General features: G+C 41.6%; 1 protein-coding gene across 6 annotated transcripts in view; it reads right to left on the reverse strand.

The window, feature by feature from the left end:
- Window positions 1-12,833, reverse strand: part of Hipk3 (homeodomain interacting protein kinase 3) — a 97,812-nt gene extending 84,979 nt beyond the window's left edge. For 2 of the 6 annotated variants that reach the window (XM_047516195.1, XM_047516190.1), the window contains exon 1: window positions 12,481-12,833. In XM_047516195.1, the coding sequence (XP_047372151.1) occupies window positions 12,481-12,520 (40 nt within the window). In that variant the 5' untranslated portion in view covers window positions 12,521-12,833. Of the gene's footprint in view, window positions 1-7,652; window positions 7,889-8,474; window positions 9,229-12,480 lie in introns of those variants that run through there. The other 4 variants (XM_047516191.1, XM_047516196.1, XM_047516192.1 and 1 more) reach the window with 4 other exon arrangements.
- Window positions 12,834-13,114: the final 281 nt, after the last annotated feature.

Genomic DNA, 13,114 nt, shown 5'->3' on the forward strand with positions numbered 1-13,114 from the left:
ACCCCATTTGTTTACAACAAAAAATAAATAAAATTAAAAAATAAAAAATAAAAAAAAAGATGTAGCTCAGTGGTAGAATGCTTTCCCAGCATGTGTAAGGCCCTGGGTAAGATCCCCAGTACTAGGAAGGAAAAAAAAAAAAAAAGGACAAAAACTTTATCAATTTTATTTTTGTTATAAACTTTTTTATCAAGGCTAACTAGTTTGATAGTCTAATTGTTTGATTTTGCCATACTGAGGACATAAAATGTACTAGATAAAATAATTTTCAGCCAGGAATGGAGGCATACACCTGTAATCCCAGTGACTAAGGAGGCTTAGGCAGGAAGATCACAAGTTCAAGGCCAGCCTTAGCAACTTAGCAAGGCCTTAAGCAACTTAGATCCTATCTCAAAATGAAAAATAAAAAGGGCTGGGGATGTGGTCCAATGGTTAAGCACCCTGGGTTCAATCCTCAGTACCAAAAAATTGGTTTTCATAAAAATAGTTTATAGAAGGGAGAACAGTGGAGTCAAGGAAGGGGATGGAAGGGGAGGGATGGCAAAAGTGAGGAACTGGGGGGATAAAATTAAGGTATGTGCATACATGACTACATCACAATGAATTCCACTTCTATATATAACTATAATGCACCAATTAAACATAAATAAATAGAAGGAAAACCAACACCAGAGGAAAGGCATCAAGGGGAGGAAGGAGAAGAGGAAACAGGAAGTACTGGGAATCGAAATGGAGAAAATGTCAAAAACCTCCACTATTACGTATTACTACAATGCACTTAAAAAAAAAAAAAAAAATTTTTTTTAAATATTTTATCATTGTTGTATCTGCTGTAATAAAATTTCCTTTTTTGTAGCTAGTCTATAATCCAGTTACAAAAACTATTTAAAGCATACTAAACGGATTACAAATCCAATATTTTAACCCAATATTATTTTTATCTAATTTTATATTAAAATAAAAAACTACTGGGGCTGGGGAGATAGCTCAGTCGGTAGAGTGCTTGCCTTGTAAGCACAAGGCCCTGAGTTCGATCCCCAGCACCCAAAAAAATAAATAAATAAATAAATAAAAAATAAAAAAACTACTATTAATATACTACAGGGGAAAAAAGTAAAATAACAATGATACACTGCAACAGTATCTAATACTGTCTCCACCAAAACTGTCTGATTACAGTTGGCCCAGAACATGATTTGTGTCATTTTAAGAATGTAGGGTCTAGCCATGGGCTATAATTTTCATTGTGATTTTATGTCACCAAACCCTATATAATTTATCAATAGAAGTTGTAATAAATCATATACTTAAAGCCCTCAGAATTACTAATATAAATCATACTTTGGAAGCTATGTCCCTGGAAATCAGGTTCAATTTTCAATGTTAACTTATTAACTATTTAAAACTGTAGTATTATATATCTAAAGTCATATAGTTTTTCAAACCTACAAGAATCTCCTTGTATGATAAAATAGACAAAACACAATTGAAACATACAAAAATGATATGTTTGGGCCTTCATATAACAGCTTCATAGGACAGGAAACATTTTATAAGCAAGTTAATTCCTGTGTTTCGAAATTTACAATTTTGTTTTTAAAATATCTAAAATATTTTCTATCAATTTACTAATAATTTGCAACAAAGTAGGGGGGGACTTAAAGAATTTGAAGTTAATAAACATGTTTTTTAGCAAATCAAGCACTTTTGTTAATTTTTAAGATAGAATATCTGACTACTTAAATACAACCAAGTTTCAATCAGACTTTAAAAGATTTTCTTGGCAATCCATATATAATCAAAGGTAATTTATCATAAATAGCTATAAAATGTTTAAAAGGGGAGTGACACAACTCTATTGATCTGATTATTTTAATGCCTACCATATTAAACAAAATTTTTCCAATTAGAATATGTTCTCTAGCGTTATCAGTTATGGAGGGATGAAAGGTTAAATGTGACCAACTCTGACATTCCCTTACTTTCAATGAGACCAAAAGGTAACACCAAAGAATCACTCTATCACAACTTAGATCTTTGTCTAAAGACAAAAGTTATAGCTCAAAAGAGCAAATACTGGGCTGGCGCTAGGGCTCAGGGGTAGAGCACTTGCCTAGCATGTGTGAGGCACTGGGTTCAATCCTTAGCATCACATAAAAATAAACAAAATAAAGGTCCATCAACAACTAAAAAAAAATTTTTTTAAAGAATAGTACACGTCCCTTTATTCTTTTTCCCAGAATTAAATCTCTAACTTCTAAGTGCAATCCTATTTTTTTTTTTTTTAAAAAGAGCTAACAGAAAAGAAAATGAAAGGTGAAAATGAATCTGGAAATCTAGTCATTTAACAAAAAGAAATGTTTGGGCTGGAAGTGCAGAGGGTAGAGGGTAGAAGGGTAGAGGGTATGCTTGGCATGTATGTGCCAACCCCTGATTTCATGCCCACCACCACCACCACCAATAACAACAACAACAACAAAAAAGCAGGGGGATGTTTATCTCAGAAGGCAAAATGGATTTTGTGACAGGTATCAAAAGTCTGAGTTTTAATCCATAGTTTGAAAAACCTTAGACTCATGTAGTATTAAATATAACTTAGTTTTTTGATTATTTGTTTGTTTGGGTATGGATTTTTGGTTACTGGTACTGAGGATTGAACCCAGAGGTGCTTTACCACTGAGCAACATTCCCAGTCCTTTTAATTTTTCATTTTGAGACCAGGCCCCCTAAATTGCTGAGGCTGGCATGGCACTTGCAACGTTTCTGCCCAAGTCTCCAGAGTCACTAGGATTACAGGTGAGTGCCACCACACCCAGCTGTTTAGTTTTACTCTTAAGGATCTTCAAAAACAAAAAATGAATCCTATAAGGCAAAACTCTTTTAATTGCAATATTCTACTGTATGCTTTGCATGCTTCTGATTTCAGGTTAGGTCTATAAGATTTTTTTCAAGTTATATGGAAAGTTTATCACCTTTAAGTTCTACATTAAGGGAAAGTGTTTTAGACTGAAGAAATAAAAGACAAAGAAGGTGGCAGAGAAGGATAAAGGATTTAAAAAAGTAAGCTACTTCACAAGATTGATCATTGAGCAGGTATCCCCAGCTTATTCTTGGTCTTTCCCTGAAGCTATCACAATTTTTTCTGTCTTTATTAACTATGTGAACTCTGATCTCCAACAACAGACACTTAAGTCACAACAGATTTGGTCTCCCAAATCCAATTAAACCTAACTCTTTCCCCCTAGCTTCCCATTTCTTATCTGCCTCACCTCCTCCCTCCTACTCAGTCTCCAAGGGGAGTGAAATTTTTCACTTCTAGAAAATTAGAGAAATCATGTGGTTTGAGTTAACAAAATATATTTAAGATCAAAAGTACTGTCCTTGGTTTATCTCATTTCAAAACTTTCTGTTGGATGGAGTGGCAGGTGGCTGCAATAGTAACTTGGGATGCTGAGGCAGGAGGATCAAAAGTTCAAGGCCAGCCTAGGCAACTTAGTAAGACCCTGTTCTCAAAATAAAAATTAGGTTGAAGACATAGCTCATTGGTAATGCACTTGCAAAGCACACATGAGGCCCTGGATTCATCCCACTACTGAAGGAAAAAAAAAGGGGGGGGAATAAAAAAGAAAACTTCATTGGAAAAAAAGAGCTTTCTAAAGTACTGACTTGGCATTACCCAATAAGACAAAGTTAGCCAGGCATGGTGACACATGCCTGTAATCCCAGTGACTTGGGAGGCTGAGGCAGGAGAACTACAAATTTGAGGCCAGCATGGGCAATTTAGTAAGACTGTCTCAAGATTTTTTAAAAAAGTGGTGGGGGGGGAGTCCAGGGATGTAGCTCAGCAGTAAAAGTACCCTTGGGTTCAATCTCTGGGGGGGAGGGGAGGGGCAAAGTAAATCTTCTCAGTGTCCCCAAACCACAGAAGCCACCCTAAAAATACAATCTTGTCAATACTCATCACTTTTAATTTCCTCACAAGTAGCAAAAGCAGAGGCTCTTGGTCCCTAACATAACAGTGGTGTCTCAGAATCAAGGCAATTTGTTGCCTTTGTTTAGCGACATATGGCCCAAGTATCAACTGAGAACAGCCTGATCCCCTAAAACAAAGTCTAATTTGACAAGTACTTATATAAAATTTACAACATATATTCTCCAAATATCTATTCTACTTTTGTCCCAGAATGAATAAGATCCAAAAGACAGCTATGACAAAGCTGTAAAAGCAGCATACTAATACTGTTTTCCCCAAAATCACTCTTAACTGTCCCAACTCAACCAAAAGAAGTAAATTCTATATACTTCTTAAGTTAGTCACACATGCTCAGACTACCCTAAATCTCCACTGATTCAAAACTTTCCTTATTCGGCCAAGCGTGGTGGTACATGCCTGTAATCCCAGAGGCTGGGGAGGCTGAGGTTGGAGGATTTCTAATCCAAAGCCAGCCTCAGCAAAAGCAAGGTGCTAATAAGCAACTCAGTGAGATCCTGTCTCTAAATAAAATATAAAATAGGGTTGAGGATATGACTCAGTGGTCGAGTGCCCCTGAGTTCAATCCCTGGTACCAAGAAAGGAAAAAAAAACAAAAACAAAAACAAAACAAAACAAAAAAACTATCCTTATTCAAGTTATGTTAAGTGTTTAAAGGGACTAGGCAAGATATGTTTTTTTTCCTCCTTTTTGCTACTGGGGATTTAACTCAGGGTGCTTTACCACTGAACTACATCCCTAGTCCTTTTTATTTTTTTTTTTTTTTTTTTTTTTTTGAGACAGGGTCTAAGTTGCTTAGGGCCTTAGTAAGTTGCTGAGGCTAGCCTCGAACTTGCCCGTACTCCTGACTCCGCCTCTGGAGCCCCTGGGATTACGGGCATGCACCACCATGCCCAATAAGATATGTCTTTTAAACAGCTGGATCCAGAATCAGTAAGGGCATTTAAGAAAATTCTTTTGAATTACATTTGTATCATATAAAATTTGCCCATGACAAAGTTTCTAGCAAAAGGTTCCTCTGTACCCACAAAGAGAAATAATACTACATTCCAGTTAAGGTGTGGAGGAAGGAGAGTAACTTTAAAATACAAATAAACAGTTGATACAGTCTTCCATTTTAACAAAGTTTTAGTAGCCTTCAGAAGTAACTTCCAAGTTAAATACCACATTGGAAGTCTCAACTTCGAACATTAAGCAACTAGGACAGCTGCAACCCACAAATTTTAAACAGGAATATTTATTTTGGCAGCAACAATAAAATCATATATCAAGTTATTCTAGTCCTCTAATAGGATGCATGAATTACAACTTGCGATAGGATATTTTAAATATAGAGACTTTCAAGTTCCTTAGAACATCCTTAAATCTAAATGTTGCCATGACGTCTTTTCACATCTAAATGCACATGAAGTCGCAATGGCAAATACATTTCTATGCCTTTGAATTAACCATCAATAGTGTAACCCTAGTCTACCTATCATACTTGCTGAACTACTGCAATGAGAACAGTATTTAGTAAGCTAACTCCTCTTACCTGACAAAAGTAACTTCAATAGTAACCAGAATCATTTTAACATTCAAATGGAAAATAACATTCAAACAAGTATGCCATTAAATGAATATGAATCATGTTTGAGTAACAATATTTCCGCATTCTGGAGTTAACATTTTTCCCTTCCTCCTTCCTATGCCTTCAGTGTTCAGGAATCAAATATTTCAAACAAAAGTTCAATCAAAAACTTCATTTAATAGCTGATGCTTTTTAAAGTTGCAAAAAAAGTAAAAAGGGCTGAGCATGGTGGTGCACACTTGTAATCTCAGTGGCTCTGGAGGCTGAGGTAGGAGAATCACAAGTTCAAGGACAGCTTCAGTAACTTAGCAAGGCCCTAAGCAACTTAGGGAGACCCTGTCTCAAAACAAAAAATAAAAAGGTCTGGGGATGTGGCTCACTGTTAAGTGCCCCTGGGTTTAATCTCTGGTACAAAAATAAATAAATAAAATCATATAAAATAAAAATAAAAAGGGTTGGGTATATAGCTCAGTGGAAAAGCACCCATGGGTTCAATTCCCATACCAAAAAATAATAATATTTTTTCAATACTTTGCATTATTTGTAAAGTCTATGTGTCAATGCCATACTTGCTACAGCAACCTATCTCTGTAATTTGCCCCCTTATTTTATGGTATCCTATGACAGACCATCCAAAAAATTAAAATAATATGATCTACAGCTTCTTTTCAAGCATGTTTACAAGAATTATCTCATACAAACCATCCACTTTAATGTGACTTTAAAACCCCATGCCCAGAAGCCAATGACTGGTTTATAAACAAGATAATGACTAGTTCAATGGAAAAAGTATTATGACAATAAACTAGGGCTGTCTCACTGTGTTATGATCTGCTTGCCTAATATGTATGTTTAGCTACTGTAGTCAGCAATGTCCAAATATAAATTTGAAACATTTAATGGCCAGCTCTGTTCTAGACTTCGAGCTCACCTTACCTGTTTAAAACAGTTTTTTAATCTACAGTTCTCCACAAATATTTTTTTCTTAGAAAGAAGTGGGGAGTAGGAAGTAGGAAGGACCCAAGGAACAAATTTTTCCATAAATCCAAAAAACAATGGAACACCCAAAAATCAAGTATTTCTGCACATCTTTACCTTAACACACATATAAAGAATTTTTAAATCTAAGAAAAACAAAGCTCACACAGGTTAAGCATTGTATTTCATAAATACAAGTTCCCTATACATTATGAATGCAGCCATGAATATACCAAGAAATACCTTGCTAACTAAAAAAAACTCTGGTTGGTCAAATTTCAATTACTAGTAAGTGGCATGAAGGCATAAAATAATCAATTAAACTATAAAAACAATTTTAAAGATCGGTCATGCTTTCTTAAAATACTAAGCTTAATCATGACCTATCTAAACCTTATCATTGCTCATTGTATAAAATTAGCACTGCACTTGCAAACATAAGCAGAATCTAGACTTATTAAACATATGGTGAGATTTGCCCAGCTTCTGAAATATTAAATGTGAATGGAAGATTAAAAGATTTTTCTTGAGAAATAAACAAAGCACCCCCCCTCAATCCTGAAGAAAAGTTCTCATCAAAAATCTGATCAGAAAGGGACCCTCTTAAAAAAATGTTAAAGCACCCAGCAATCAAAATCTGGATGTTAACTGAAATGGTTGGAATATAACTACTCCCACTTTAGAAACTACGGCTAACGAATACTTAAAATAGATAAATAAATAAATAAATCGGCCGATCTCCAAACAACTAGAAGGTACGCCTAAGCACAGACTGGTTTACCGGCTAACTTTTCCAGCCCTGCGCCAGAGAGACAACAAAACAAAGTTGACAATAGAACCAACCATGAGCTTTGCCTGTAAACCGGACGATAATCTGAAATCTGGGGGGAAGCTCTGCTGTTGCAAATAGAAGCTCCTTATAAGCAGCGAACTGACAGGTGGAAAAATAAATTCCCTAGCAGGCCAGCAAGGGGTTGTGAAAACACGGTTCAAGGACTGAACGTGTTGTGACTACTCTGTAACAGGTCCAAGGTAATTCACGCACACACCCTTCAGCGCAATTCCTCAAGCACAGATAAGACCGGGAAACAGGCTTTCCCGAGAACCACGTACCATTTTAAAACAGCCGTCTCCCCCCCGACAGGAAAACAGACATTCTCATCCCAAGTCTTTCCGCGAGTTCTCCCAGTGCGGCGAAGGAAAGCGGGCGGCCGCCACCGTAACGAGAGAAGCCGGCAACAGCCCCGCCGCGCGGCCGCCACGCCTTCCTCCCGCCGCCGCTGGGGACGCAGAGCCGCGGATCACATTTCTCCTCCCCAACAATCACACGCACGCACGTCCCCAGAGTTGACACCCTCCAAACCCGCGGTTCCGCGACGCCGGTGACGGGGCCACAGAGCCCCGGGCACAGCCACTGGCTGGGGCACTCCGGTGGCGTGCGTGCGCGTGTTTGTGTTTGTTCTCCTAATGAAAGGAAAGAGGTCTCCGTAGTTACGGCCTAGGGCTGCGCAGGGCGAGAGCGGCCCCCCTGTGGGGTTAAACAAAACTTCGGTTGCTGGGAAGAGCCGTTGCGCAACCTTGGCAAGAGGAGGCCGGGGCCGCCCGGCCCGGCCAAGGCGGCTTCCCGGAGGCTGCGCCACCGCGTGCAGGAACCACGCGCGGCCCCCGCGTCCGGCGGCCTCAGGCCTGGCGTGGCGCCGGCCTCCGAGGAGCCGCCGGGGCTGGGCCACACGGCGGGAGCTCGGGCGGAAACCCGGAGTGCGAGAGCGCTGGGGATGCAGATGGGGACACTTACCCGCGACGGGGGCGGGCCGCTCCGAGGAGATCTGGGCCCGCCGGGGTCCGGCTGGCGGGCCCGCTGGCCACCGAGGCGCAGGCCCCCGAACAGATCCGATCCCCCCACCCCAGGCGCGGTGCCTCGCACAACTCCCTTACCTTCCTAGAGGCCCGCGCTCTCCCCTCTTCGGGCGGCCGCAGCCCTGAGCATGTCCGGGGTGGTCGCGGGGCCGTGCCGGGAACAAGGAGCCAGGCGCTTCAGCAGGCGGCACCACCAAGCCCGGGCTCAGCCCCTCTCCGCGGCCGCTGCCATCTTGTCCTGGCGGCTGAGAGGAAACCGCGAAACACCCTCCCCCGACCGCGGCTGCTGCTGCTGCTCTGGCTGCTGAGAGCCGGGCCCGTCTCCCTCATCTTCCTTCCCGGGGATCTGAAGTGGGGACGGTTAGACTGGGGCCAGGGAGAGTGAGAAGCCGGCCGGCCGGCCTCCGGCAACTGGGCCTACGGGTGGCGCGGGATGCGGGGCCCACGGCGGTTGGGGCCCATTCCTGACGCCCCGGGGGCTGCGAGAGGAGGAAAAGGAAGACAGCGGGAGAGGCGGCGACGGCGGGGCCCGCGGCTCGGACTCCTCGGGGCGCCGCGCTGCCGGCAGTCGTCACCCAGGCAGCTGCCGCCGGCCGCCCCAATCTCGGGCCCCTCCTCCGCGTCCGCGGATCTCGGCCGCCGCCTCCGCAGCGCCACCGCCCGCCCGGCCGCGCTGCGCGCCGAGCCCGGGCGGCCCCACTTGGCTCGGGCCGCGGCGCCTCCGCGAAGCCCCTCCCCGGGGTCCGCCCGCAGCCGCGCCCTTGTTGCTCGGAGCCCGCCGGGCTGCCGGTGCGGTCCAGTCCTCAGCTCCCTCACGCCATCCCTCCGGCAAAACAATCATCCGCCAGCTCCGCTCTGCGGTTCTGAACCTCACTCAAAGCCCACTCGGCCAAAAATACAGGTTCCGGAAAAGATCCCAACACCCAAAGAGAGGACTGAAACGCGGAAGCAGGATTTTACAGGCCTTTCCAGATTCCGTAATCATAATTCCCCTTTCTATCCCTTGGATCTGTTTCTTGGCAGGGTTTTGTTTTGTTTTGTTTTGTTTTGTTTAAGGGTTCAAAAATAAAAGGAGAAATGCTTGGTCAAAAGAACAATCTCGATCTTTTCAGAGGTCCTTCCCACTCCCCCAACCCAAAGTGTCAAAAGAATTGTCAATCCAGATTGAAGAATGAGGGAAAGGCCCCCCTGGAAATTTTCCAAAAGCACCTCTGCAGCCCAAAACCCCAACACTGTCAAGTTGGCCCACCTCTAAGTGGATAATTCTCCATCGAGTTAGTTCCACCCCCAGAGGCTAGTTTCCTCGCTCCTGGAGACTAGGAAATCAACAGAATGGTCCATTTCAACCCACGTAATCATAGAACCATAGAATTTTAGAGATGAAAAACCGTAGCGATCCTAAGTCCAAATTCCTACGCTAAGACAGGGGTTCAAAGTTTAGGGGACGTGACCAAGGTTATAAAGCAAGCCTCTGGTCTCTGCTCCCTATCTCCAGTTTTTCCCTGGGAAAGACCTGACCTTCTAAACACCTATCCTTCAGGCTCAATATTCATTGGCACCTGTTTCTTCTGGTTCCTTATGTTCTGATTAATGTCTAACCTTTGGGGAACCCAAGCACCTTTCTCTCTGGAATGGAAGTGTCCTCCTTTGCTTCCTTCCTTCCTGTGGATTGAGTTTACCATAGATGTGTTTATCCCCAGACATTTTCTATTGCAGTATCTGGAGCAGGGCAAAGGGAGTGACAACTTGCTGCACACACAATACTACACATTTATTTCCTGCGCTTTTCAAAGGGGAGAGAAGAGTTTTTGGAGAAAACCTTTAAAAGAAAAAGGCTTAGAAAGGCCACTGGGGATAACATTTTCAAATGAGGGATGGGTTTTCTTCAACCAGGTGAAAAAAGTCTTTCAAAATAGAAAAAACAGGCATTGACTTTTCATAATGATAACAATAGAGGATCCATTTCTTTCCACTTAGTGTTTAGTTACTTTTGATTTTTTTTAAAGCAATACTCAAAAGAACCAAAGAAAGGATAAAATCGTTACTTAAAGGAGAAAGTTACAATAATAGAGAAATCTATCCCGAAAACATGGAAAATATTCTACCAGAACTTAAAATTCTCAGAATTTTTGCCAACATTTTTCTAGGCCACCTCTAATGGAAAGCTTCCATTCTCCACATGTGGTCATTGCTACATTTATGAAGAGGCTGAAACTGGGAAGATTTTTTTTTTTCTTTTTATCCCTATACAGTATATTAGTTCTCACTATCCTATGAATTCCAGGAGGACTTTCTGTCATCTTTTTTTAATTATCAAATTACTAGTGCTGAATACAATGCCTGACTAGTAAATGTTGCTACATAAGTAAATAAACACTATTGATTCAAGCCCTCCTCCACTTTATACCTATTGTGTCCTAACCTAATCTCTACCTCTAATCTCTTCCTCCTAGAATCCATTCTGAACAGGAACATCCAGGTAATTATTCAAAACTCTGATGAAGCCATTTTATGAAGTTTGTTTTTCAGAAAAGGAAAATTTCTCATAGTGCTAAGCTCTTTTAAAATGCAGGTTACTGGAAAAAAGTTAAATTAATAATCTTTTCCTTTAAAAATATTATTGAATGTGGGGCCCAATGACACACACCTACAGAGTTCCAGCTACTAGAGAGGCTGAGGCAGGAGGATCACTTGAGCCCAGGAGTTAAGAACAGCCTGGGAAACATGGTGAGACCCCATCTCAAAAAAAAAAACACAACAAAAATCATTAAATATTCACTATGTACCATGGACTGTGTTATGCTCTGAGGATACAATGGCAAAAAGGGAGACACTCTGTGGATCTATGCTGTCTCAGGAAAGTTGGCTATTATACAAATAACTACAGTATTAACAGATATTATAAAAACACACAGGGTGCAATGAGAGAATAGAACAGGAAGATCTAATGAGATGGGAGGTAAGAAAACCTTAGGAAATCTGGTTCACTTCTTATTCTTCAGGAGTCAACTAAATACTTCCTTGGAGAAGAATCTCAATTTCCCCAAGCTAAATTCCCATATAGCTTTCCCTTATGGCATTCATCTAAATTATAATTTTACATTTATTGTCTGATTATTTGATTAACATCTACCTCTTCCACTAAACTGAAAGTTCTGTAAAAACCACACATTTTGTTTGTTTGACTCCATTGTATCCCCAGCACCATGGCAGTGGTACATAGTAGATGAGCAACAGGACCTACCACCTCCAAGGCCCAGAGCAAAGTAAGAAAGTAGGGCTCCCTTTTCAAAAATTATTGAGGATTAGAAGATTGTGACAGCAGAGCATTAAACATGCTCAAGGACCTTCTAAGCACAGACCTCTGTAACTACAGAAGCCAAGTGAGTGATGAATGAATGAAAATTCAGATCTAAAGGATATGTAGGAATGACCCCAAAAAGATGAGATGCAGAAGATAGAAGAAACCATGTGTTTCTTCTTCCTACTTTTCTGTTAATTCAAATATTGCTTGCAAGGACTGTCAGTGTCATTCAGAGTAAAAGTGAAAACCCACAAAGTGGTCTAAAGTGCTGTTTAAGACCCTCGCCTAGGCTAGACACGGTGGCTCATGCCTTTAATCCTAGTGACTCTGGAGGCTCAGGCAGGAGGATTGCCAAGATAGAGGCCAACCTTAGTAACTCAGTGAAATACTGTCTCAAAAGAAAAAAATAAAAAGGTGTGGGGATTGTAGCTCAGTGGTAGAATATCCCTGAGTTTAATCCACAGTACCAAAGAAAGTGGGGTGGGGATACTATAATATGTATTTTGTCTCCTCCCCCCCCCCAATGAATTTTTGTCTGTTTCGTTGGTTTGATTTTATATACCAGAACAGAGTCTGATATATAAGGACTCAATAAATACTCATAAGATGAAAGAATTAATTTTCTACTAGGTGGTTAGAAGCCCTCCATAAACTCAATTGCAAGCAGTCAGTCATTTGAGATTGCTGACACATGAAATCCATGACCTCTTTGCCTCTCTTAGGTCTTCCCCATCCCCCAAATTACTCTGTCCGATGGGGCCCAGACGTCTTTGCACTTGCCTTGTGTCCATCGCTTGCTGGATTGCATAAAAGTGTCCATACAGAGAAACGACTCTCCTCAGCCTTAGCTGATGATGCTGAAGCTTCTGTCCAAACCATTGCAGTTTCAGGAAAACCCTTGGAACTTTGTCAGAGCCTGAGTCACCAGCTCACATTCATCCTTCCTCAAGAAAATTGGGTTTGGGGTTTGTGCCCCCTCGTACACATAAGCATACCAGACCCTAGGCATTTTTTTCCTTCCATTAGGCCTTGAGGGAATAAGAGGTAACTATCAACTGAAGAGCTCCCTAATTACAAATCAAGGGGGGAAAGTTCACCAGGGGCTCCGTATTCTGTCTCTTCCCGCTGGGAGGTCCTGGCTGCCTTATGCAAATAATCTGCCTTCTTCCTGGAGAGCAGCTCTATGCACCTGGGCCTCAGGGAGGGGCAGTGGAGATGGAAAAAAACAAAACCGAAAACCCTTCAGAAGTACCTTTCTCCTGCCCACATTTACATCACTAAGAAGTCCACTCAGTTAACTCTTTGCAGTCAAAGATCTGTTTCTCATCTTTAAAAAACACACAAATATGCACAGCGTGGAGGCTGAGACAGCCTGGGCTATTAGCCAGATCCTGACCTGGAAAAAAAAAAAAAA

The sequence above is a fragment of the Sciurus carolinensis genome, chromosome 11 (assembly GCF_902686445.1).
Source record: "Sciurus carolinensis chromosome 11, mSciCar1.2, whole genome shotgun sequence".
Lineage (NCBI taxonomy): Eukaryota > Metazoa > Chordata > Mammalia > Rodentia > Sciuridae > Sciurus > Sciurus carolinensis.